This window comes from Prionailurus bengalensis, chromosome D1 (genome assembly GCF_016509475.1).
Source record: "Prionailurus bengalensis isolate Pbe53 chromosome D1, Fcat_Pben_1.1_paternal_pri, whole genome shotgun sequence".
In the NCBI taxonomy this organism is placed as follows: Eukaryota; Metazoa; Chordata; class Mammalia; order Carnivora; family Felidae; genus Prionailurus; species Prionailurus bengalensis.
In genome coordinates this window covers 111444516-111471533 of record NC_057346.1, presented here as the reverse complement: position 1 = coordinate 111471533, position 27018 = coordinate 111444516, and the positions used below count along the sequence as shown (strand labels likewise).

General features: G+C 49.6%; 1 protein-coding gene across 31 annotated transcripts in view; it reads right to left on the bottom strand.

Moving 5' to 3' along the window:
- Positions 1-27018, bottom strand: part of PPP6R3 (protein phosphatase 6 regulatory subunit 3) — a 136520-nt gene that overhangs the window by 20566 nt on the left and 88936 nt on the right. For 11 of the 31 annotated variants that reach the window (XM_043581908.1, XM_043581887.1, XM_043581888.1 and 8 more), the window contains 8 exons: positions 21241-21370; positions 19035-19187; positions 16986-17135; positions 15847-15911; positions 13552-13667; positions 11857-11942; positions 5663-5749; positions 940-1037 (listed from right to left, as the gene is read on the bottom strand). In XM_043581908.1, coding sequence (XP_043437843.1) covers positions 940-1037; positions 5663-5749; positions 11857-11942; positions 13552-13667; positions 15847-15911; positions 16986-17135; positions 19035-19187; positions 21241-21370 — 885 coding nt within the window. The remainder of the gene's footprint in view (positions 1-939; positions 1038-5662; positions 5750-11856; positions 11943-13551; positions 13668-15846; positions 15912-16985; positions 17136-19034; positions 19188-21240; positions 21371-27018) is intronic. The other 20 variants (XM_043581910.1, XM_043581909.1, XM_043581889.1 and 17 more) reach the window with 5 other exon arrangements.

Here is a 27018-nt window from a genome sequence, read left to right as displayed (position 1 = left end):
TGTTGCATCCAAATGAGCTGACGCTTAGGGCAGCTGGCAGCCTTGAACTCTTGCTCTGTTTACAGGGAAGCCTCCGTCCGCTGCGCTAACACGGCGTGCTGTATGGTACAGCTGGACCGTGCCGGGGGCCTTCAGCTTCTCACATGCCACAAACTGCAGCTCGGGACAGAAGACGGCTCTGCCGGCTGCGTCACTGAACCACGAGCACCTAACTGCTAGCGACGAGCCACCCGGACGCCGGGTACTGACGAGCATCATCAGGCAGTGCCCCGTGACAGCAGCCGTTTGGTCCTCACCTCTGTTCTCGATGAGCTATGACCCTCCTCGTAAATACTTTACTTATGAACACCTCTCCCTTCCCCGGGCCAGGCGCCAGACCCTTTGTTTTCATTCCCGTGGATCGCCCACACATCTGTCCCTCACTGGTTTGGTATGGTACCAATCCTTCTGACTCCCGTGCCCCCCGCTTCCTTCGCCCACATGAGCGCTCTGCCTGCCCGGCTCCTACGGGACACCCGGCCGGCCTCATGGTGAGTGGGCTGGGGAGGACACACGTGGGGAGCCCCTGCTGGGAGGCCACCAGGTCCACTCCCACCCGCCAACTACAGCAGGGACTCACCACCCTGGGGGCTGCTACCTGGCACAGCCGTCGGCGGGGTGGGGGAGAGGGGTGTGGGCAGAGCAGCGACCAGAGCTCGTGAGCAAAGCTCAGTATACACAGCGACAAGCCCCTGTGAGAAAGAGCCCCCCGGCCCTCAGCACCCCCCGCCCCCCGCCCCCCGGCTGCTTCAGGGCCCGACAGGCTGGGACCGCAGGGGCACCTTGTGGGGGCAGGCTCATCCCAGCCCGTGAACGCGCCCAAGTCCCGGGAACCCCGGAGAACCGTGTCTCACAAAAAACAGGAGCGCACGACACGGGGGGACAGGAAGATATACTCACTTGCCAATGTCATCTTGATCCGCAAACTTCTCATCGTTGAAGCCAAACTGGTCAATAAAATTGGACGTCATTTGTTGCATCTGATAATCAGAAAAGGCCTGGCAGCCCCAGGGCCAGTGACAGTGATACAATGATTCTAATGACATTCTACACACTATCTGCCCACCTGTGTTCCAGAAACCATCTTATTTACATAGCCTTAGGGCTTGAGAAGTTGGTGTGTTTTTCTAGAAACAATCAAATAATTTCAGACACAATTTACCCAAAAAAGGACATGTTTGGAATTCGAATGCACATGTCACTGCAGGAAATGTTAACGACCACTCTGTCTTCTATTGCAAATTATCTTTAGAGAGAGGTCTGGGTTAAGTCCAGTTCGCAGAGGTGATCAAGTGACACGTGACAGTCTGAAATTATAAGATGCATCAATCACCTCTGCACACAACCAACCTTAACCTAAGATCCAGTAAGTGGTGACCCACCGCCCGCCCTCCGCCCCCCCCCCCCCCCCCCCCCCCCCCCCCCCAGTAACACCGCACCCGGGGAAAACACAGCCAGTAATCAAACCTGCCAGCCTACAACACACAACGTTCGGGGACACTTCGTTCTCTTTAAGAAAAAGACTTGGGTCTCAGAGGCCGGGAAGAGTATCAAAGTGGCTTCTATCCTACCTATCTCAGAGACAGAATTAAGTCTTAACGCTGACCCGACACCAGGCTGAAAAGCTACAACTGCAGGGTCCCCAGAGGAGCCCATTCTGTCTCCTACATTCTAGAGAGCACCGGGCTCACTTGGGCTTTCTTAGGTGGCAAACGGGGGAAGGTTAAAACGGACTTCACGAGAATGCTGAGGTTCTGATTTAAAACAACAAGGAGGCCCAGCAGAACAAGAGAAACCGGCGAAGGTGTCCTGTGTTCTGAAGCAGGAGTAAAGGACAGCGAGGACAGCGAGCGGCACCCCGCACGCCACCCCGAACCAGGCACGGAGGCTGACGAAGAACAGTGTGTGCGCCGCCTCTCGCCTGCAGGCCGGGAGCTGAACCACGGGCGTCTCGCCAGAAGCCACGTGCTGGGGGGGGAGGCGGCTACCACGGCCTGAAACCCAATGCCCCCCGGTTCTCCTTTTGAGCAGCGCCCGGAGGTTCCACCCCGCGGACACCTGCTGCAGAAATGCCTCTTCTGCTCCCTCCTGATCACTCGTGCGGGTGGCAGGGAATTATGGCATGGATAATCCAAATCGGAGGCGATTAAAAAATAAACCTTATATTTGGCTTTGGAAGGCAACTTTTCCTCAGGTCCGAAAAAAGCGGTTATCTAGTTTGCTGAGAACCTGAAACTTCACTTTTCTCTAACTTGAGAGACCTCTCTCCCCGCCCCGCCCCCCCCGTGCTCACTCACGCCCTTCCATGCTGTCCCCTTTCCTGCCCATGGAGGTGACACTATGTGACACGGGGCGGGGGGCCAGCCTCACGGGGGCGCATTTGGTAAGGTGCGCCAGGGCCGAGTGAGTCGCGGGTGAACGCAGAAGGGCAGAGACAAGTTCTGGAAGGCCGGGCTGAGCTTGGACAGGTGAATGAAAAATAGGACACGTAGCACTCACACCCGTTGAACCCAAAAGAAAGAAACAGATTCTGCTGAATTGCGCCCTCGTGTTTTCTAAGGTAAAATGGGACGTGCGGTGCCTTCGAAGATGTAAAGAATCATGAAGACGTCCTTCCAAGCAGGCGGCAGAAGCCGGGCTCTGAGTTTCTTTACAGATTACAAACTTGGCCACACAAGGGAGAAGGTCCCTCCCCAGTTGGTCTGTTTCTTTTTTCTCCCTTTAACTTTTTTGTGCCTTTGGACTTCGGACTATGAAGTTTTGGGGTTCATAAAACCGAAAAATGTTCCTTTAAATGCCTCAGAGAGAGCACGCAGACACTGAATGTATTAGAAGTGTATGTATGTGAATACACGTACATATGTACAGATAGACGTGTGTCCACCCATATATGCATCGTCTGTCTGTCTCCCTGTCTATTCGTTCATGTCCCTACGGAGACACATACAGCCACTGACGGACACAAGTAACCTCTATGCAGTAACTTAGGGGAAAAAGGAAACAAACCTCCCGGGTCCTCATTAGTTCTAAGTCTATTACAGCTTCTATGAAGATGCAAATTCGCAAAGAACTTCCAAGTTTCAGACACGATTTTTACTAATAAAGCTACTAATGTGTACCAAACCCACCTAAGTGAAAACTGTTACTGTACTGTACTTAAAGTCACATAAAAAGTGCTCTGGACTTGGAGAAATCCAAGTCTGGGAAGCACCGTACGGCTGTGTCATTACTGAGAACTTAATTATTAAAAAACAAAAAAACAAAACACAAACCCCACACTGCCTAGAACTGTTATCCCGGCCAAAGCCGGGGACTGTTTCAGTCACTGAGAAGTGAGTCTACCGCTTTCTTAAGCAGATCTCTTTGGAGGCGCCGCTGGAGTGACAGGAAGTCCCTGCCTTGCCTCCTCTCCCCACCGCCGCCCTGCACGGGCCTGGGAGCGGGAGGCGCCGGCCAGGTCTCTAGAGCCCGTCTGTGGCCCTCAGCCCCAGTTCTTCAGACACAGCAGGGAGAGGACCTCCTCACACTCCACACCTCTGTCAGATTCAGAGGGAGTCAGAGTCGAACACTAGAGGTTAGGAAATCAGAAGGGCCAGAAGGCACAGCCAGACTGCCGGCATTCACAAAACGCTGTGAATTCACAAAACTTCCTGTGAAGCACCCCCTGAGCCAGACATGGCCCACAGGTGAGTGACATGGTCAAGGGACCTTATTAAATGACCTGCCCTAAGCTCTCTATACTCAGGACTTTATATCAACATGAAACCTCACTTTAAATGTGAACGAGAAATTGAAACTAATATATATAAACTAATATTCTATCATGGAGACCCGCATAAAATTCTTAAATTTATCTATACTGGTTGTCTCAAATTAAAAAAAAAAAAATAGTTTGGAACATATTCCTTACTTTCAAAAATGATCCAGCTGATTTGTCACTCAAGCATGCAAAGAAGTGTTTACTAGAAGCTTGTCCGGCAGAGAAGAATTATTTTTCCTACTTTTAGAGGGTTCCACGAAGTGGATAAAAGCCACAGGAACGGGAGCCTGTGGAGAGCTTTGTCAGGAAGGCGGTTTTGTGTCTGGGATTGCCTCATGTGCACACCAGCAGTCAGTCAAACCAAAAAGACATCAGAAAACGTCCTCCCCAGAACAGCCATGGAATCAGATTTCACGAGAAGGAGACCCACTTTCCAGATACCGAACTGTAATAAGCACTCCCTGAGATTAAATCAGCCGCCTCAAGTTCCGAGGGCATCAGCTTGTCTACACGTAGGTTGAGGGCATTCTCTTTCTTAAAGCGATTCCCCAACAGGTTCGGAAGCACCCTGATAATTTACACTTTATACCACAGAGCTTCACTGCAGGGGTGAGCAATGCGTAGCGCTGGAGTTCACACCAGGCTGAGTGGCCGGTTTCAGGACTCTCCAGATGCTTCCGTAGGGGCAGAGAGGCTACCGCCAGGCCGGAGAACTCTGGGGTCAAGGAAGAAGGGCCTGTAGGCACCAGGGCTCACAGTGGGCCAGGTGGGCACCCTGGGTGCACCGGCAAGGCACGAGGGTGGCAGCGAGGGGCTGCTGTCTCTACAAGAAGGCCCCTGCTGCTCAACAGCCCCCCCCGTGGGCTGGCCGCCCTTGCCCCTAACCCCGGGAGGCTGGCTTCCGAAGGGCAGGAGCGTTAAGAATCAACGGAGAAGCCAGCCTAGCGCTGAAAACCCACTCCAGACCTGTCCTGTAAATGTGAATGTGAACCTGACTTAGTAACCGCCCTGACCACAGCAGGACAGCCTACTGGGAGGCCCGAACACGGGGTCGGCAGAGCCACAAGCAGCCTCATCCTGGCCCTGGGAAAAGATGAGGCTTAAAGGCTAAGAGAAAAGAAGCCAAGCGAACATTCAGTGCCGGGTAGGAAGGGGGCTATGTCAACCTCCCCCCGCGCCCCCCGCCACCAAAGCAACTCGGTGCCAAGATGGGGTCCCGGCACCATCTGTCGTCTGAGGAGCTGGTGCCTTGAAAGAGGGGCTTGTGCCGTTAGCTCCCACGTCGGGCACGCGCCTCGTATCCAGTCAAGGTAGCGGAACCACCGGCCGCCTCTCCAAGAACCACCGCTGGGCGAGGGACAGATCCGGGCGTGTCACTTTTAGACCCCGTTTTCTCCCCCACAAAGGGCAGAAGCAGCTGATAAATGGAGAGTATGGGGGACAGGAGGGTGGGGTGGCGAGGAATTACTGCAACTGAAACTTTCACTAGAAAAGACCGTAAGGACACGCGCAGAGTGGGATCCTCACCCACCGGTCGCTACTACGGGATCCTTTAAGCAACCACACAGCCGGTGCGCAGGTCTGCATAGCACGTATGTCTGAGGCACTCGCTGAACCACTCGGTTTGTTCAAGTCTGAAAATTCACCCAATTCCGCTTTGTCGTGACCAGGGGTGAAACACAATCAGTACAAACCTTCCTCTCGCATACCTCAAACTTCCTATTTTTAATGCTTTTGCCTAACTGGTAAGTAACCCCGAATCATATCCTAGTGCATAATCTGCCTCCGAGGGGGACTCATAGGTGGCAACTAGATTAAGCATTTAAAATAAAAACAAAAAGCAAAGCTTTAGGCATGACTCACTTGCTGCAAAGAAGAATCCTGTGAGAAACCCGTTTCTTTAAAGTCAATTTCATCATCACTGGATGAATGAATATGGCAGGTTGTAACCTATATGCATAAAAATGTAAAACACTATTTAACAGAGAAAAGTTTTGGACATTTGCATCAGCATTTTTATGGAAAAATCACATTTAGTTTTTCTCTCAACGCGTAACAACAGCAAGCACAAAAATAAGTTAACAGTTAAGTTACAAAATCCACCCCAATAATCCAAAAGCCCATTTCGCTCGACCAGACGGTCAGGTTCCCCGCCCTTCTGCTGCCCGCTTGTGTCCTCGCTCTCGTTCCGAGAATCACCGGAAACCAGGGAAGAGGGGAGTTACTCCATTTGAGGGATCGTAACAATCATCTCCCATTAAATGTCTACAAAGGGCAGGTGGAAGGAACGGCTCAGGTGAAGGATAAAAATAATTCGTATGTGCCAAGCTCAGAGAGTGAAAATACCACGCCCAGGGGTTACTCATGGGCCCCCGGGAAGGTCAGGTTTAGACAGGAGCACTTTTACTTCTCGCGTCCCCTGTCCGCTCTGGGAAGAACGTTGTCCGTAAACCCTAGAGTGGACTTTGAAGCAGCAGAACACCCTGCTTATAAAAAGACCCCAAATCTTCTGTCCCTTAAAACATAGTCCCTGCCCTCAAGACTTACAACCAACTCAAATTAAACAAAACACGAACATGAACTGCTCACCAATTCACGGTGATTTTTATTCATTCATAAATGACACACGGCATTGAGGGAACGTATTAACAGTTAGAAATGAAAATACACAAGTGACTAAGCACGAGTAACGGGGACTGCTGTATAGCCAGTAATAAACATGAACAGTCTGTAAAATCCTAAAACCAGCTCTGTACTTCTGAGGGTAACTTGCACTGTATTTCCTGAGTTACTCACCCTGTACCTTCCACAGAAGCATAACCGGCAGAGGGCACGGTCATCAGGGGAAGACGTGAGCGGCCGTGACCTGCTAACCCTTGAAACTGTGTCTAAGAGCCTGACCGGAGCTACAGAAAGTGGCCTGGTAAGTTCTGTGATGTTCCAACACTGGACCGAGAAACCCGAAGGAGACTCCCACAGGTCTGCGTGTGGTAGGGCTTATGAAACGGAATACATCACCGCTCGAATAAAATCAATCTCTTTTCTCTTCGACCATCTCTGGCAACGATGCTGAGCCAGGTGAATCGCCCGCGTTTCCAATTAATCCCCCCGCCCCCTTCTCCCTGAGGTAGAGGTGGGTATGCACACTCGGAATCTGAAACTGGCCAGATGAGGTCAAAGGCAGAACCTGTGACCAACGAAGGGAGTGTGCCGGGGTCAATCGTAGCTTCCGCGAGTTAGTGGGAAAGTCGTGCAGATGGGGCCCGAACGCGGGAGGGGGGGAGGCGGGATCCTGCTCGGTCACGGCAGCCGGGGTCACGGGAGGCCCTGCCACTGTGGCGGGTTCAGAGGAGACCCGGGCTGCTCGGCGGCAAGCCAGTGCGAGAATCCTATTATGTTTTAGGGGGCGCCCCCCATGGTAGGGTGCAGGATTAGAAGACAAGCCAAAGAGCAAGCCAGGTCAACTAGACAAGAGAGAACAAAAAAAGACCTGGCCACCCCTGGCGGGTCTTGTCCGAGTTCAAGCACGATACAACGTTTCCTCACTCACAGTGTTACCTTTCGCCACAAAATGCATCGGTTCATTGACAAAAGGTGAGAAAGAAACCCGTTTCTGTTGAGCAACTACGACGTGCCAGACGCAGTAGTGACCCCTTTTACATACCCTCTGTAACTTGTCTCCTCAAAGCAATTCTGGGAGGTAATTTTTTTCTCCAAAAAGAAGTTTTACCAAGTTATTAACAACACGGTGCACGCACACCTTTGTGTCTATGTACGGAAGGATGTGGTGACTCTGATTCCACCCACACCCTAGCTGGCCTCAAATTGTTACCGATAAAATGGGCTACAAAGATGGCTGAACGCACCCCAGCCCCGGCGGGGAGGGGACCCGCTGCCTGGAATCCCACCCAGTCCGTCACACAGCTAGATGCCGCCGCCAGAGCCCCCGCCCCGAGCCCCCGGCACACCCCCTCCGAGGTGTCTTCATCTCAGCAGATGCCACTCGCTGCCTCCTTATTCCTCAGCTCAAATCTCGGCCTTCTGGTTTCTTCTCTCTCACACACATCTACTCACTCCACCGTCAAAACATAACCTAAGAGACCGTCGCTCCTCACCAGGCCGATCAGCTCTCTCTGGTGCAAGCTGCCTCCGCCTCTTGCCCCGGTCAACGCCGTACCTGGTGGCTGACGGGTCTCCCTGCCGCCACCTGCCCCACCGCAGTCTGTTCTCAACGCAAGAGCCGTGACGCTCTTTCACGATGTATGTTAAGTTATGTCACCTTTAGATGCCATACCGAACAGCTTCTCATCTCACTAAGATATAACCAGGGTGCGAGTGGACTAAAGCAGGAGAGCTGGCCTTGGCCCTCATGCCCGCTCTCTCCCTCCGGATGCCGTGCCAGCTTCCGCACGAGCTCTGCCCCCCTCACACCTCTGCACAAAGGTGCCTCTCGGAGAGGTCTGCACACCTGCCCCAGACAAACCCCTGGCTCCCCGCCCTGGAGTTTATCCGTCTCCACCCAGACAGGGATCTTTGCCAGTCGAGTTTACGACAAGAGCGTCAGTGCATGGCACACAGTAGCCGCTCAAATGTTTATTAAATTAACGAATACCAACACATTATGAGAATGTACGGAGAACACAGTCATAACTTTTTAAAAAGTAACAAGTACGTACGAACACTCTGACCAAGCCAGAAGTGTTCTAAATATAGTCTTGACGCTTCAGTGGAAAAAAGCTTTTGAGATGTTGTTCCCTTCTTTCATAGTAAAATTTTAGTTTCGTTAACTGTTGCTACAGGAAAAAGCCAAGTGTTTTTGGCGCCTTGGCCGGTCAGCTTGCTAAATGCTAAGGAGGATCATGGGCACGGCTGGCATGTTAACCCAGGTGACATGTGGAAGTCACAGGCAAGATCTTCCCCCTTGCTACCCTGGGGCCCTGCTGGGGACCCCCCGGCACCCCCATGCCCCGGGGCGGGTGAGACACACAGCGGCTCCGCCCCACGCTGCTGGGCCTCTGGGCCAACGCACGGGCACACGTGTGCCTTATTCTGCACAACCTCCCCGAGCGAGCTCATCAGTGGCGGGAAGGACACGCCAATACTTGAGACAACACCTTCTCCCCCACACACAGGAGGCAGAGAACGAAGCAAACGCAACCTTCCAGAGTCCGTGTCGACACCTCTTACATTGCCTAACTTTACCAAGACTTTACCAGTTCTTACCAACAGACCCACGGAGAGGTCTCTGGATGTAAGTAACACACCAAATTTCATTCATAACAAAACTCCCAACATAAGCACAGAAGCAATCTACGAGTCTACTGTGCATATACTTCGGTGTGATGGGGCCAAAAGATTAAAGTGCTTCACAGACCTCGGAGACAGGGTAGTTAGAAAGCCGCCCAGGAGCGGGAGGAGCTCGGGGCTGGCACAGTTTTTCCTACCGGAGTGAGCAGGACCTCAGGCCCACAGCCAGCGGCACAGGGGCGCTGTGCTGTTTGGCGCGCTAATCAACGAATCCTCGCTGTGACTAGGAAAATCAGAACAGGCCAGGGCAATACAACAATATTTTAACCCAAGCATTTGGTGTGAACTGCAGGTGGGCTGAAGTCCTAGGCAACACCTAAAATGATTCCCAGGGAGACATCTGAGCCATGGTAAAACCAACTAAGTCAAGGCATCAAGACAGCGTCTCTAATCTATCGATTTGGGGGAGCGGACAGGGAATAAGCCATCTGTTATTAGTCAACTGCCTATTTTAGGAATGAATGTGTCTGAGATGCCTCTACTTAGACCTTGTACTGCGTTACATGGGGAAGTGAGCACTCTTTCTGCAGGACATTTTCCCAAGGGCAAGACCCACTGCGTTTACCAAGCTGGGTTTATGATAATGTGCCCTGGAACATGGTACCCAACCCTCCTAGGATATAACCTGAAGCTTTCTGGGCACAAACACGGAGAGCCCAGAGGCCGCAGGAAGTCTCGCTGGTGGCCTAGAATGCACAGGCACCCTTAGGAACCGGGAACCTACGTATCCCTAAAATGACTACAAAGCAAAATTCCCCACTGAAAGGACTTAAAACTGAAGGGAGGCGGTATTTAAGTCCTGGGCACGTGGGATCACGGAACTGAAGAGGTCTTGAGACATCAGCCCGAAAGTTCTCACGGACAACAGACAACAAAATTACAGAGTGGGGCTAAATCAACATGGGATATGAGCGACATCAACAAGGCTCTAGAAGTCTCACCGCTTTTGGCCAAAGAGAACTAAGCTGCTATTAGTGACAGGTGGGCCCAGGATAATCTTCCCTTCCAGCCAGGTGTAAAGTCTGGACGTCAGACGTGTCTGACCCAAAAGGGCTGTACGTGAATTCTGCACTGCTTGTATACGCCCCTTCACGTAGACACACAGAACATTTACACGGACTCACAGCCCAGGTTACTGACAGCACCATGCAAAGCAGCTGAGTGCTGTCTGAACTGCAATGAAGGCTGTCTTTACACAGAACTGCTCACACGAGAAATCTGTTTCGATTACCAAAGACAAAGAATATGTTTTAAAAACCGCTGATAACAGCAAGTTTTACTGGACACTTTTGAAGTCTACAACCCTTTGAAGGAACACCTTTAAAGAAGTCTCCCAAAGTCACAATTAATATTCCTAAACATTCCTTTATAAATAAGAAATATGACAACACCCCTTCAAGGAGACCACACTGCCCGCAACCTTAACAAAGACTCGAGATGGGGCTTCTACTAAATTAAATGGTTCAATTTAACAGTGCCAGAGAACAATCTCACCCTACAATAAAACCTTGATTATCCACAATTTTAAGCAATCTGATTGGGGAAGAAAGCAATCAATCCACCGTAGGTGGTTATGTTCATCAAAAATTACTTAAGTCTTCCTTGATGACTCAGGACTGTCAAAGTGGAGGTCAGTCTCTCTGCTGGGCTACGATGCACTGAGACACTGAGGCCATCGGACGTATTTTAATTAAATGGCCTCACACAGCTCCCCTTAGTGATCTCTTAACTTCACAGTCTTCCAACTCCTACTGATTCTATCATTATACCCATCCTTAACAAGCCATTACCCAACCAATCTGTGAAGAGTCTGGAAAAAGATAACCAAATTTGTTAGACAATCTACCAAAGAGAAGGCAACAGCCCTTTGGGAGAGTAACACAGGATGACCTGGTGACCGCTCTGTAGCTGCCACTTCTGTTTCCGCTCTGAGCCCTTCTGTTTCCCTCCTGTTTCTAAACTCTGCTGTGAACTGATAAGGCTGTCAGGGACCTGACCGCCTAACAGCCAAGGCGTTAGTGTGTATTAGAAGCAGCTGCTGAATTTCAAACATAGAATTAAATGCCCGACACATCTACTTCTGTGTAGAGTTAAGGCCACCACCTCAATTATCAGCTGGCACGTGCTTACAAAAGGAAAGGCTTTCCTTATCTTTAAAACCAAAAGCAATACTTACCTTCAATCTCAATGCATTAAAAAAACAAAGAATACATTCCAAAGTCCAATATAATTTTTAAAAATATTATCAATGCCATTATTCCCTGGCTAATGGTTCTAATGTGTTAGTTCCAAAGTCATCTACAAAATTCTCCCCCGCCCCACAGTGGGAATAATCTAAAAAGAGGGTAAACTCAACTCAGTAATATTAGAAAATATCCAAAGGCTTCCTGAGGCTTCTAACCACCCTGGCTTATCTGAGGCATAAGGCAACACACCTGACAGAGAAGGCGGGCTAGCAGCGGTTCTGTCGAGGCACTGAGGGAAAGGGGGGTGGGGGTGGGGGGGAACGTAGAGGTCGGTGGCCTCTCTGTACCCTCTCTGGTCACCGCAGGCAGGAATTAGGAACTGACGAGACAAGTTGTCAAGAATATGGTGAACACTGACCTCTCTTCCTTGGTAAAGAAACATGAACTTATCCTTGGCCCCAAATGACCGAGACAAACGAAAGATCTTTCTCTCATCTCTTTCTGAGCAAGTGGGCAAAGGCCGAGAGCACTGGAGTCACCGAAACGTGACCCAGTAAAACCTACTAGATCTACCGTGTTCCTCTTGTTAGTTTCTCCCAAGGAGCTTGCGCAGAACGCCTCCCATCGCTCCCTGACTGTATCTGGAAGACCTTTGGAGAGAGAGAAAGAAAGAGGCATGGTCACTCCAGGGGCCTCAAACACAGACGCACAAAACAAACAGGAAACAGGGGGTGCACCACCCGCTCGGCTCATCGAAGGCAGATGTGCCCCATCATGTGGGCACCCGCCTCTTGGAGAAACAGAGTTATAAGGCCTTGTGGCCTGGACGTCAGTAATGTCAGGAACCAGAGCCACCCCCCCAAAAGGTCTCTGCTTGATGCCAAGGGTGCTACGCAGCTCTGTGAATTTAACAAGTTTTAAAAACGGTAAACACTGAATCTGGAAAGCGTGTGCCCAGCGCACTTCAGAGAGGACAGTGGGTCTTTTAAGGCAGGAGGAAAAACCGTGCTTGCACGTCGTTCAAGTTCAGGAAACGCTATAGCGCAAGCTCCCGCACACCCGTCGGATACGGCGACGGCTCCTGGAGCCTGGTTCGGCTGCTCAAACTATTCCAACACAGCGTTTCCTAAATGCTTGTGCCCACAGGCCACCACGCCAACACAGACGCAGCAGTGAGACTCCACCTTCTAGAGGAATTTTAAAGAAAAGGCACACAGATACTTTTTCCGAGAAAAGGGAACTACGGCTATAATCTCGGAAGCCTGACTAGAGCTGTCCTCTGACACTTCCGGTTCCAACAGATGTGTGTGTGCCCCTCGCATACCCCGTGGTGAGCAGCTCCGGGAAAACAAAGACTGAGCCACAGGACGTAATCACGCCCATGGCCACCTCTCCAGGTGAGCACACAACCTGGGATGGCCCCGCTTGGACCTGTCTCGGGGAGCAAAGTTACAGGGGGGCAAAGCCCCAACCGATCCCACGGCCTAGAACAGCTCTTTCAGTGCACGTTCGGCAGGGAACAGCCTCTTGAACACAGGCATTCTTAAAAGACAAACCGGATAGACTGGGAAACAATTTCTAGTGTTCAGCAAGTTGAGTTTGGATGAATTCAGAACTACAGGGGTTGGAGATTTTCACACTCCTGGAGTGAAGTCGCAGGACCAGTCCAAGCCCCGGAGTCCACAGAGCTCCTGGGCCCTCGGGGTAGAGGGGACGGACTCTTGGCCTGGGCGCCAGTGTAAAAGGCACCTGCAGCTTCTTGCCAGTAACCTCGCCTGGTAAATTTCAATGCTGGTACAGAGAGCATCTTTTAGAGTCCGCCAGCCCTCCTCTCAGGAAGAGAGACGGAAAACATGTGGATAAATGCTGTGATACCCCAGCTGAAGGAACTCAATCCACAGGCTATATACACAGGGGCCTTCAGAAGTAAATAAAAAGAGCGATCCCAGCTCGTGACATAGCGGCTGGCGATGGGACGCCAGACTTGGTGGATATGGTGAGCAGGCTCCCTGAGAGCGAGAGCGGGTGCCTTGGCCGGGCTGCCAGGACTCACTCAAAGGACCGCAGAAGTAAGGAGAGACACAGAGCAAGGAACTACACTCCTCAAACAACTTCACTCAGATCTCCAGATGATTCACGCAATATAAGGGAACTCCACAGACTGCCATTAAAAACGTTACGAAAGTTTCCACTCAGTTTACCCTTAAATCTTTCCTCCAATCCAACAAAAGTGTAATTAAAATTCCAAAAGCCACTTACCTTTGATAAGCTGCTGTACTAATGCACTGTTGGGGCCCTTGTCAGTGCTGTGCACGATACAGTTAGCTATCCTTGTCAGGTGTCCCATGTAGCCGTGCCGTCTGCCTCCCTCGGCCCTGACAAGGGGGAGAGGACAAATCCTCAGACTCCCGACCGGAGGGAGTCGTGAGACAGCCTGGTAAGCACAGCGGGTTGGAGTGATCATTCTAAAAACGGAGGCCTGAAGCTGGGGATGGACGGTCACCAGGTCAGGCCAGGGTGGGGAGGGGCAGAGGCGGTCCGCTCAAGGATCACACGGTGGCCACACTCATCAAGGTCCGTTCAACATACAAACCAATCATTAACCTTCGATAATCTTAAAAAAAAAAAAAAAAAAAAAAGCCCAAACATTCGCTGACACCTCATATTTCTGTGACTTGGCTTTGGATCTTTCTGTGAACAGACTTTAAAAAGGCTGAAAGCACCTAAGGTGACAATCCTGCTGCTTCGTTTTCTGAGACATCACGTCTCCACTGCGTCTACTAACAGACACAATCGTCTACCAATGGCACTTCTCGGGTTAAAAGAGCAGCCGATCTTAAGGATCCGGCCGAGGCGAGGGGCGCTCGGCTGGTCTCGGGCCCACACGGCACCTGGAACCCGGGTACAGAAACTACCCCCGTTGCTCTCCCCCGTTTAGGGCCTACCCTTCCTAACCAGGACCCACCTTTACCAAATCCATCCATGTAGATACACTTCTCACATCGCTGTGATTCTCTGCCTGTTTACAAAGGGTCAGGACTTAGATTTTTGCTTACAGGGAGAATCTTTCAGGGGCCACTAAAAAAGCCATACTGTGCTTGAAGGCTTTTCTGAGAAAGAGGGTATCTGCTAAGAATCTTAAAGGGTCTGGAATCAGCTAAGGGTCAGAAGACACAGAGTTGATCTCAAGTGAGTTGTTAAGAGCCTCTCCTGGCTTCACGGTAAGATCCCGAGACCCCGGTGTTCCTCACAGGCAGCTTCCTGGTCAGACCCTGTGCGGTGCTCCCACGAGCTCCCGAGGGAGCTCAAACGCCCACCCACCAGGGCTTTGCTCCAAGGCTCCTGATGTTCTTTCGGCTTCTGGGGCAAGGAAACGTTAGGAAAGCTCGTTCCGGAACCCCCAAGGTGGGGGGACTGTAACAGTCAAGCCTCTGAAGGATGGAGCTTAGGGGAAACAGCATACCCGACACCTTTGCACTGGCGACGAAGAGGCAGAGAACAAGGGAGGCTGGGGAGGGCACTAAGCTGCTAACGTGGGGCCAAACACAGACCCAGAGAGGCTGATCTGGCCAGACACAGCACCCCCACAGGAGCTCCGTGTGGAAGACTGGACCCGAGGCCCACCGAGACGAGCCTCGGACGAAATGCAGGTTTTCCAGAGTCCAGTCACAGCTCTATCAGTGCCAGTGAGCGCTTCCGGAAACACCAAACCTGACAAAATGAAGCCGACCCCTCCCTTTAGTTCCTAGCTCTCCCACAGGCCGCAAGAGGAGTCTGAGCAGACACACAGAGCAAGAAACCTCCCGGCACGGGCTCAAGCACGAAGGCGCACGGGACGGCCTTCTGGGCTGATGGAAATGCTCCGTGCCTCGAGCGCAGCGCTCCCGCACCCGCACGCGTTCGTCAGAGCTCCTAGAAATGCACGCCCAGAAAGGATGGAGTCCCACCTTACAAGAATTATACCTCAATGCACCTGACTTAAAAGCAAATGCAAGAAGTGGCCCTGAGAGTGTCTTCCACGCACGCCCTGCCACCGGCCTCCTGTGAGATGGCGTCCAAGCCCCCAGGGCCCGAGGGAGGAAGCGGGGTGTGCGGCAAAGCGCCTGACGCGTGTCAGCCACCACTTCAGGTAATCGTGCCCGTCAGCTGACGGAGATTTTCTGAACACGAATCGCTAGGGCAGTCGCCGTCCCCTCTTCAGTCAGGAAGTGCCCTTCTTCGCGGCGAGAACACAGGGTGACCTGAACTTGAAGCATCATCGGGGAGGCCTTGACTTGAGGACTCTTTTTCTTCCCTACTGTCAGTAGAACAGCTATTCAAAAAGGTCCCGGAAGTTTCAAAGGCAGCTAACCCCTGGGTTCCCCTCAAGAGAGCTCAAAAGACAGGGGGGATCTAAAAATAAACGGCTACAATGAAATAACCTGGAGAGAACCATTTGTAACTGGAAGCTGGTCTGTACCTCGTAGTTACTCTCACTGTTCTCTCAGGCAAGGGAGGGTGTTTTCTTCAAGTTAAAAATCAGACAGAATTCCTCTCAGAAAACGGCTTACTTACTGTTTCTTCTCATTCATTTCCCAGGCATCAAGTATTCGTTCTATTAACTGACATTTTTGAAAAAGCTGAATAAAAAGGAATATTCCAGTTAACATTTATGTAAATAATGTCAAAGCATCAAAGTTCTAAAGTGAAACAGAACCCTCCTCAAATAGAACAGTGACATGTTATCACCCAGCAAGCTGTGAATTACCGGCTAACTCATCTGCAACGTGGTAACGGATTCACGCAAGGCCCTCAGACAAACGCTACGGGGATCGAGACGGGAGCCAGGCCTCCAGCGCTGTAGCTGCTGGGGAACAGCGACACTGCGGGTGCCGCTGCACTGAGTAGCTGACCTAAAGCAAAGCCAGGTTTCATGAGCCATGAAAACTGGCTGATAAATTCAAAAGGAGAAGGAAGACTACACCCTGGCAAAAATCTCTCGGAATCCGCAGCCATCCCTGTGCTTTCGAAGCCCGGGCCACGCTCGCTTCCGCACCCGCTGCCATCGCTGTCGGGATGCGCGATGCAGTTGCACCCAAGGTCATGGTCTTTCCCTTCGACCTGGTTGAGCCAGCTTCTCCCAAGTCCCCGGTTTGCGAGTAACCCAGCGTGAGCTAGAAAACTTCGTACAACCACAGAACTTCAGAGCAAGAAGAAATCTGAAGACTGACTTAGTGAAATCACCTCGTAGGTAACAAAAGGAAAGAGGGCCACAGAAACGTTTCGCTCGTCACTGCACGCAGCCCACTCCTGCCAACCTTCACTCATGTGTTTAGCCTACAAATTAAAACTGGCAAGCCGGGGCGCCTGTGTGGCTCAGTCCGTCGACTCCTGATTCTGGTTCAGGTCATGATCTCACGGTTCGAGAGTTTGAGCCCCGAGTCAGGCTCGGCGTTGGCAGCGTAGAGCCTGCTTGGGATTCTCTCCCTCCCCGTTCTCTCTGCCCCTTCCCTGCTTGCACACTCTCTCAAAACAAGTAAGCACACTTAAAAAATTTAGAACTGGTAAGCCAAACAACTGGTCAAACGCTTTCTGCAGACTTTAAAACAAGAGAGTTAACTATCTGGACTCTGAAATTACCTCCCTGCCCTTCGACTAATTCACTTCACACTTATCAGGAGCAGCAGAAAAGAGACAGACACCAGTAAGCTTACGTGTTTCAGTAACAAATTGTCACCGGCGGAGTCTTGATCGGTAATGGTGTTATTTTCTGTATTTTCAAAAGGACTTGCAAGAATCAGTGCGATACAAATTTCCACTTGAGTATGTAAAAAGTTATTCCACGTATATTTGAAGAACATGTCCTACAAAAAAGAAAAAGCAATGCTTGTTTTTATTCGGTTGCCTCAATGTTGAAAGCCGCTGCTCTAACACACTTCCCAAAGAGTGACTTAAAGTGGAAATGATATGTTCTTAGTTCAACAGGACTATTTAAAAGGAAAACAAGTTTACTTCAAAGGGCTTGAAATGCCACTACGTACACTGAAGAGCATGATACCTGCTCATTCAACATGCCACCAATTGCATGGAATCTAGTAGAAAACAACAACGAACATAGGCAAACAACAGTAAGCTTCTGAAAGAGAAGATCTTTTTACATTTTCAAGGCAACTAATACAGGCATTAAGTTCAGTAAGCATCCGATAACTTTTAAAGAAATGTTTAAGAATTTTATTTTGAGTCAACAAACCTGTACTGATGGCTTTTGTGCAGGGCACAGTGCTAGAGGCCATACAGGAGACAGGGACAGACAAAAAGATGGTCTCCAATCTCAGGGTGCTCACACCTTAACAAAGAATAAGCACTCAGGCATTTGAAACTCATGGAACTATTAGCGAATGGAGTAAAACAAGAGAGGTCTGGGAAGCAGTGACGTGTGGACCTCCAGAAAGCACACGGGTTTCCCAGATTGCTCGAGAAGCTGACAGTATCACAAAAAGGAAAGACAATTCCTACAAACACAAAATCCATCATGCATACGCATATTCAGGACATGCTTTGAGTCTGGCTACCTCAACTCAAAACCAGGTAACGATTCATGACCCATTTAGGAGTTTTATCAAATTTGCTGTCCTTCAAAAGTAGTTGGGTACTTACTATCAGTAAGATCAGAGGCTAGTGACTGACGACTTCAGGGACAGGAGTAGAAACTTATGTTGCTATAGTTTCATACACCAGCCAGAGGGTGGGCAAAAACTGTCCCCAGACAGCAGCGGTCTGTCACCAAAGAGACTGTGGCTCTGTAACGTTTTATCCACTCCAACGTGTTCCTGCTCTCTATTCCTACACTGTCGTCATTCTACCCAAAGCTGAAACGCAGCTAAAAATACTTAGTGACATCAGGTGGCGTAACAGTGTGGCTGACAAAGCCCACGTCGGTTTGAAACTGGATGTGAATTCAAATCTTGGTCCCACCACTTATGAGCCATAGAATGTGTCCCGTCTCTGGGCAAGATGTGAAAAGCAGACCCTCTCTCTCGCACAGGCATTTACACCCAGCACCACATGAGAAATGGAAGGAAGTGCAAAGAGTGTGCAAAAAGCCCAAACTTCCCCTTGTGCACGGCAAGGCCAGATGGCTCATGAAACCCGCCAAGTGTTAACCCCGTGCCTTCTATGCCCTGGGGTGGCAGGACAGACAGAGCAGGCAGGGGCACCAGAGCTGGGCCTGGGGATTCTAAGCACAAACCTTGGAACTGGGGAACCCGAGGGTCAAGGGAGTCCAGATGATTCCTGGGCTCTCCCTTTCCCCTTCCACCAACCACAGACTATAGTTGTGTCAGGGAAGAATCTGGACTCAACTTAAAAGACCACCTATCTGTCAGGGGAGAGAAGATAAACACTTGTCCCTTTGCTAACTACAAACAGAACACGGTGCTGTAACCAGCAGTCGTTTCTAGCTAACAGCTCCCCCGAGGGACAGGACTGCTCGACCACCTGTGCCAGACTGAGATTCTGGAGGGAAAGTGGGTCTTAATCATCTATGAAATCTCTACTATACTTCTTTACACGCAGCAATAATAAATACTGAAAACTTAAAAACTGACGATAAACTCAAGGCAAAAACTACATAAAAGACCATTTGTGCTCAGAACCAGGAAGTCACTGACAGACTGTAAACGCGTGAGGTTTTTCACTTGTGCGAGTTGTAGGTCTACAAAACATCAAGGGCAAATTAAATAACCTTTTGGGGGAAATCTTACCAATATGACCCCGACGCTATTCAGCTCCATAAGGTCCCCGTTGATACTGCTGGTATTTGTCTGCAGGAGGCTGGATATCAACCTGATCACATTCAGTCGGGTGTTGCCCACGGGAGGGTCCAGCACACCCCACGTAGTTTTCATCACGCTTTTCTGAGGAGGAAAAAGCTTTCCAATTAAATCCAGCTCAGTAAACAAGCAAAAGGGTGGAGGGGTACGGGCGAATATGCACGCCACGTAAACTCCCCCTGCAAACACTGGGGCCTGAATCCTCCGTCTGACGGAAAACCCAAAGCCACTTTTGCCATCTTGAAGATACGATGAAATACCCAAGAGGGGGGAAAAATCGAGTCATTTCCCTGGACTGTACACTTTTTAAGAAACTGAGTATCCCCCTGCTTCGACAACGCAAAGTGCCGCAGGAAGATCGCAGAACGCTGCACTCGGGGGAAAAAGGTGAGACATTCCAAACCTGGCCGGAAATCTCGAAACTAAGACATGTGACGGGTGGTTTTGGAACATAGTCCCCAATCTTTGCAAAATCCGAGAACGAGGCAAGCTCAAAAGCTGTCCCTGGGTCACAACCTTGAAAGAGGATCAACTTCGAACCTGTACCTGCCCATAAAAGGGAGTCTCTACACTTTGAATCACAAGAGACAGACACAGGACACTTGGGACTTTCACGAATCCCACAGGAAAGGGTGGCGAATCCTCAGCCGGCAGTGAGGCCGCCCTTTCCCCACGTCCCGCGCCGCGCCTCATACCCCCCTGCTCCTCTCAAGGCTGCGGGGAACTAGAAGCTTCAGCCTCTTCCTCCAGCTGAGGTAGCTCTAAGTAACGACACGTTAAAACCTTCAAGGGTCTAACTCACGCCGCATCCTCTACTAAAACCACGTACAAGCTGACCTCCCGGACTCCTAGCAGTGACAGAGCGGAGTTCAAACGGTGCCTTCCTGTCCATGCAGAGAGGAGACAGGCAGGCCAGCAAAGACGCGGGTGGGGAACTTCCTCATACGTCCTCCTTCCCCCACCTCCCATTCCCACCTGGAATATTCTCTCTGCTTCTCCTACTAAATCAACCCCTTCTTTTTCTTTCCTGACTCTGTTTCTTCCCTACGTGTGCCACGAGGGACGCTGCTGGCCGGAATGGTTAAACAGGGGCACAGGCGCTCTCCCCGAGGGTGAACGCCGAGCACTCCGGCCCGCACCCAGCGCTGGCCGGACGCGTAAGACACGACTCGGGCAGGGACCCTGCCTGCTAAGTGGTGGCGTCAGCCGTCTGAAGAGACCGTCTGGAAGCTGAACTAGACTCCCTGCGTCGTGGACGTAAATAATCGTGTTCCCCTCCACAAAACGCCGAAATACACAGAAAGCACCTAATGCAGAAGGGAGAAAGTAGCGCCTTCGGATTCCCAGGGCCTGGCACGGTGGATGCCACGAGACACGCATGACGGCTAGGCCGCTGGGTGCGAGGACGCAGGGCAGGAGGAAAAAGGACAGCGGCAGCACTGGGGTGGGCAGGGGACCTCCCGGACCGGACTCTCCCACAGAGATTCCCAAAGGAAGAGCCTCTTACCCTCACCTAGTTCTCTGCTGCGGGAGAACAGCACTCGTGGCCCACAGACGGCTCTCCTCTACCGGGCCTCGGGGTGTGTGACTCGTGCTCTCAGCGGACCGCCCGAGTGAAGTCCCTGCTGGCTTAGCACGCGGAGGCCCCCGGCGGGAAAACGAGCGGAGCCACGCTGCGCCGAGCACTCCTCAAATAAGACATCTACCCATCAGACTGATACGCCACTCCAGCTCGGATTAAGGCAACTCAGCCTCAAAGATCAGTTCCTAAAGGAGGAACTTAACCTCAAAGCTGGGAAAATGACAGGCCACAAGGACTGCTGGATTGGCAAAGAAGCCCCCAGAATTTATAGAAAAAAAGCACAAAAAGCTGAGTATCCTAAGTAGATAAATACTCTGCTTCATTTCAATTCTACCCCATCCACCAGTGTAGACACTACATATATATATATATATAGATAAAAGCTGTAACTCGCTTAAAACTAAAACCTCGCTTAACAGCAGTACAGACGATCGGAAGGGCTAGCTTGTGTGTGCTGTTCACAGCCGGTTCCATTTCCCACAAGGTTCGTGTGCTTTCTAAGCACTATTTAAACCAAGTCACTGACCCGGCCAGCCGTGAAGATAGCTGCCCTACCTTGGGTGGCTCAAGCAGGAGTTCGTGAAAAGATCCAAGTCTTCCTCGGATAGCTTCTAGAACACTCTTGTTGACCGAACAAGCTGAATGACTCATGCCTGGTGGGCAGATCTCTATATGGCCTTCAAATCTTGAAACAGAGCAAGGTAATTTTGTTATAATTTCAAAACAAATCAATTAAGGTGCTCCTTATCAGTATGTAGGTAGATACAGAACAGCTATACAAATATGATTATATCAACATTTCTGGAAGGATGGGAAGAAGGTGTAATAAAACCTCTCCGGGGACAGCAACATGATCGGAAATCCAATGGCCTACAGTTGTCAGGAGAGAAATCACATGCGATTTCCTCCCATTCCCCCACACCTTCCAGCTCCGTATACCTATAATCCTAATAGCAGGTCTCTACCAGGAAATCTGGGAAACAAAAGGAGATCAGGTCCCTGAATTATAGGCCATACCATACCGTGTGCCATTTTGGGACACTGCTAATCACCAGGCCTGCGTCGGTCCCATTACAGTTTTTCTTAGGTAGCCAACACTGTTTCCGACTTACAAAGCCTAAGTTGCTCGTGTACGTGAAGCTCAAACTATACTCATTACAGGAGAGGCTAACCGACGAGTAGAACGAGCCATCGGAATCTCAATCGGTGTTAGTGATCACATGGGAAAAGGGGCCCCCAAGGACATCAGGAGGGGAAGGGCCTAAAAACGTGGGCATGAATTTCAAATGACAGGACAGACCTGGAAGTGGTGTGTCAGTAGTGTGACGTCAGCTGGACATCAGTGCAAACTGGTGGTTGACCACGCAGCTGCCGAGCCCCAGCCCTGGTTTTTCACTCCCCGACTGTGCGTGCTACTGTGGACACTGGGAGCCTCTGCAGTGTCTCCCCCAGGCCTGCCGTGAGGGTCACGCTCGCGCAGAGGACCGAGGATGCCGCCTGGCGCACAGCTAGCACCCGGAGAGCAGCCTCGCTGTCATCTGAAAGCCTTCCACACACGTACGCGCTAACTCAGAGCTGCTGTAACGGTATTTAGCCATTTTCCAGTCTGAGGACACTTTGGGTTGTTTACGGTTTTGTGTGATTATGAATAAAGGTGATGCAAACCCTCACAACTTTGTGTCGCACAGTTTTCATTTTACTTGGGTAAACATCTAAGACATTGCTGGATGGTACAACAAATGTCTGTTTAACTCTGGAAAAACTGCCAAACGTTTTCAGAAACCGGTCGTCTGACTTTGCATTCCCAAGAGTAACTTGTGAGCCCTCCAGGTGGCTCTCCACTGTCGCAAGCATGGAGTACTGTCTATTTTGTGGTCTGGCTTAGCTGTGTAGGAGGCTGAAAGGTGGCCTCCCAAAAGATAGGTCTACACCCTATTCCCCAGGGCCTGTGAATGTTACCTTATTTGAATGTAATCAATTAAGGATCCTGAGAGGAGATTAGATTATCCGGATACCCCCTAAATGACATTCCGGGTGTCCTTATAAAGGACACAATGGGGCACCTGGGTGGCTCGGTCAGTTGAGCATCCGACTTCGGCTCAGGTCATGATCTCGCGGCTTATGAGTTCGGGCCCCGCGTCGGACTCTGGGCTGACAGCTCGGAGCCTGGAGCCTGCTTCGAGATCTGTCTCCCTCTCTCTCTGCCCCTCCCCTGCTCACGTCCTGGCTCTGTCTCTCAAAAAAAAAATAAATGTTTAAACAAAAATTTTTTTAAAGAAGCACAATGGCACACAGAGAAGGGGATGTGAAGCTGAAGGAGGCAGGTGACCACAAGCCCAAAGATGCCAACAGCCACCAGAAGGTGGAAGAGGCTAAGGAGGAGTCTCGGCTAGTGTCCCTGGATGCAGTGCGGCACTGCTGACACCCTGAACTTGGGCTTCCAGCATTCATTGGGACGCAGTGGTGTCTGCTGGTTTAAGCCCGTTTGTGGCTTTGTTACAACAGTTTGTTACAGCAGACACAGGAAACAAATACAATTTGTTCAAAAGGTACGTAATGGTATTTCAATGTGGTTTTAACTTGAATTTCAGTACTGACAAATGATGGGCATTTTTATATTTATTTGCTACACAAATATATTTTATTCATTAAGTGTCTGCTCAAATCTTTTGATCTTAAGAAACTGGACTGTTTTTCTTATTACTGAAGTTTTGAATATTCGTTATATAGCTGGATATAGTTCTTGCTCAGACACATGATTTGTAAATATTCTTTGACAGTGTGTGGCCTGTCTTTTTATTTCCTAAGTAGGCTCTACACCCAGCATGGAGCCCGACACGGGGCTCCAACTCACAACCCTGAGGTCGCTTGTTGATTTCTACAAACACTCCTGCTTGGATTTTGATTGGAACTACATGGGCACTTCAGATCAGATCAGTCTGGGGAGAGCTGACATCTCAACAATATTGAGTTTTCTAATCCATGAACACAGTATCTCTTTCCATTTAGATTGTCTTTGATTTCATCAATATGGAATGATTTTCAGCATTAAATCCTACACACACTTTATAAACAGGTATACATTTAAGTACTTTCTTTTTTCTATGTAAATATTTCATAAAAATTCCAAATTCTAGTTGTTTGTTGCCATGAGAAAGAAATCCAACTAATTTTTGAATACTGACCTGATGATGTCTTGCAATTATACATACATATATATATATATATATATATATATATATATATATATATATATATATAATTTATTTGTTAGTCCTCGGAGGGGTAGTTTCGGGGTTTGCTTGTTTTGTTGTTTTTGTTTTTTCTTGTATTCTTTCGTATTCTCTGTGAAGACAATCCTGGCATCTGCACACTGATTCAGTTTATACCTTCCTTTCCAATCTGGATGCCATTTCTTTCTTTCCTGCCTTACTACACTGGCTGGGACTCAGGAGGCTGAATACGACTGGTAATGAATATCCTTGCCACGTTCCTTGATATCAGGGGCTTATCATTTCAGTCTCTGACCATTAAGAATGGTATTGGCTACAGATTTTGTTTTAAGGGGGCCTTATCAGTTTCCAAGGTCCTTTCTATTACTAATTTATTGAGAGGTTTTTATCATAAAGGGATTTACTGAGATGACTACATGGTTTTTCTTCTTTTATCTGTTAGTATCACTGTTTGATTTTTTATTAAGACTTCATTCTCACAGTTTTAAAGTTCACAGCAAAGTGGAGGGGAAAGTACAGGGACGGTCCATGTGCCCTCCACCCCCTTATGTGCAAGCCTCCCCCATTATCAGCATCCCTACCCCCAGAGTGGTATATCCATTTCGATCAATGAACCTACACTGACACAACATAAGCACCACAGGTCTAGAGTTTACCATCACAGTTCATTCTTGCTGTTGTGCATTCCAGGGATTTACATAAATGCATGACGACACATATCCGTCATGATGGCACCACACTATTTTCACTGCCCCGAGAGTCCCCTGCGCTCTACCCACCCATCCATCTCCCCACCGCCAACCCCTGATCTGTTGTCTCCACAGCTCTGCCTTTTCCCGAATGTCACACGGCTGGAATCATACAGTATGTAGACTTTGCCTTGGCTCCCTTCACTTAGTAACATTTAAGGTTCTTTCATGTCTTTTCGAGGCTTGACAGCTCATGCTTTTTAGCACTGGGTAATATCTGTTTGGTTATACCGCCGTTTATTTATCCGCTCATCTACTGAAGGACATCTTGGTTGCTTCCAAGTTTTGACAAGTGTGGATAAAGCTGCCATAAACATCCGTGTGCAGGTCTGTGTGTGAACATCAGTTTTCAACTCCTTTGGGTAAATACCATAATTGCCGGATTATATTTAGTTTCGTAAGAAACTGTCAAACTGTCTTCTGCAGTGGCTGTATCATTTTGTGTTCCCACCAGCCACAAATAAGAGTTCCTATCGCTCTACCATTTTGTCTGCATTTGGTCATTATCACCGATTATATATATGTATGTATGTATGTGTGTGTGTGTGTATACACACACACACACACATACACACACACACACACACACACACACACATTCTGTGAGAGAGAGCGCATGAACGGAGGGGAGGGGAGGAGAATACAGTATCTCAAGCAGGCTTCACATTCAGCAGAGTCCAATGTGGGGCTCAATCCCATGACTCTGGGATCATGACCTGAGCCGAAATCAAGAGTTGGATGCTCAACTGACTGAGCCCCCCAAGCACCCCACACTGATTGATTTTTGAAGGATGAATGAGCCTTGTGTTCCCAAGATAAGCGTAGTTGGTTATGACATGTTATCTTTTTAATATATTGCTGTATTTAATTTGCTAATATTTTCTTAAGGAACTCTACATCTAAGTTCTTGTGGAATCTTGTTAGTTTTTCTTTTCGTCTAGTTTCAAAGTAAGGATGGCCTCATAAAATGAGCTGGAAAATGTCCTTTCCCCTGTATTTTTGTAGAGTCCTTAGATCTTCGGTGGAATTCAGCAGTGAAGCGAATCTGGGCCAGGAATTTTCTTTGCCGGAAGCTTTTAAATAGGAATTAAACTTCTTCAAAAGATCTAAGACCATCATGCTAGCTATTACTTTCCGGAGTGAGCTCTGGTGGTACTTCCTTAAGAAAGCTGTCCGCGGCCTTTAAACTGTTGGAACCGTTTGCCGAGTGTTCACAGTGTTCTGTTACTCTTCTAATGTCTGTGGGGAAGGCAATTATGTCCCCTCTTTTACTCCTGTGATTTATAATATGTATCTTTTCTACATTTTCTTAATCTGAGCACAGATGTATTCGTTTCATCAATCTTTTTAAAGAAAGGGCTTTTAAGTTTCACTGGTTCTTTGCATTATTTCTCTCTTCTCAATCTCTTCGATTTCTGCTCTCATCTTTATTATTTCCTTCCTGCTTTGCTCTGGGTTTCATTTGCTCTTCCTTGACTAGTTTTTCTTTTTTTAAGCATTTACTTAAAATGAGAGAAAAAAAAAGAGAGCGAGCGAGCGCTGGGGGGGCGGGGGGTGGACACAGAATCTGAAGCAGGCTCCAGGCTGTCAGCACAGAGCCCGACACGAGGCTCGAACCCACAAACCGTGAGACCATGACCTGAGCCGAAGTCAGATGCTCAACCGACTGAGCCACCCAGGGGCCCCCTTCTTTTACTAGTTTCTTAAGGTAGTAGATCATTGGCACAAAACTTTGTCTTTCTTGATGTAAACATTTAAGGGGTGCCTGGGTGGCTCAGTCAACTGAGCGTCCGACTCTTGACTTTGGCTCAGGTCATGATCCCGGGGTTGTGGGATCAAGCCCCATGTTGGGCTCTGCATGGAGCGTGGAGTCTGCCAGAGATTCTCTCTCCCTCCCTCCCTCCTTCTCTGCCCTTCCCTGGCTAGTGCACATGCAAATGCTCTCTCCCTAAGAAAAAAGGGAGAGGGAGGGAATGGAATGGAATGGAATGGAATGGAATGGAATGGAATGGAATGGAATGGAATGGAATGGAATGGAAGAGGGGGAGGGGGGAGGGGGGAGGGGGGAGGGAAGGAAGGGAAGGAAGGGAGGGAAGGGGAAGGGGAAGGGGAAGGGGAAGGGGAAGGGGAAGGGGAAGGGAGGAGGGAAGGAGGGGAAGGAAGGGAAGGAGGGGAAGGAAGGGAAGGAAGGAAGGGAAGGAAGGAAGGGAGGGAAGGGGAGGGAGGGGAGGAAGGAAAGGAAAGGAAAAGGAAAAGGAAAAGGAAAAGGAAAAGGAAAAGGAAAAGGAAAAGGAAAAGGAAAGGAAGGGTCTTGCTTCGTTTCCAAATATCTGGGGATGTTCCAGCAATCT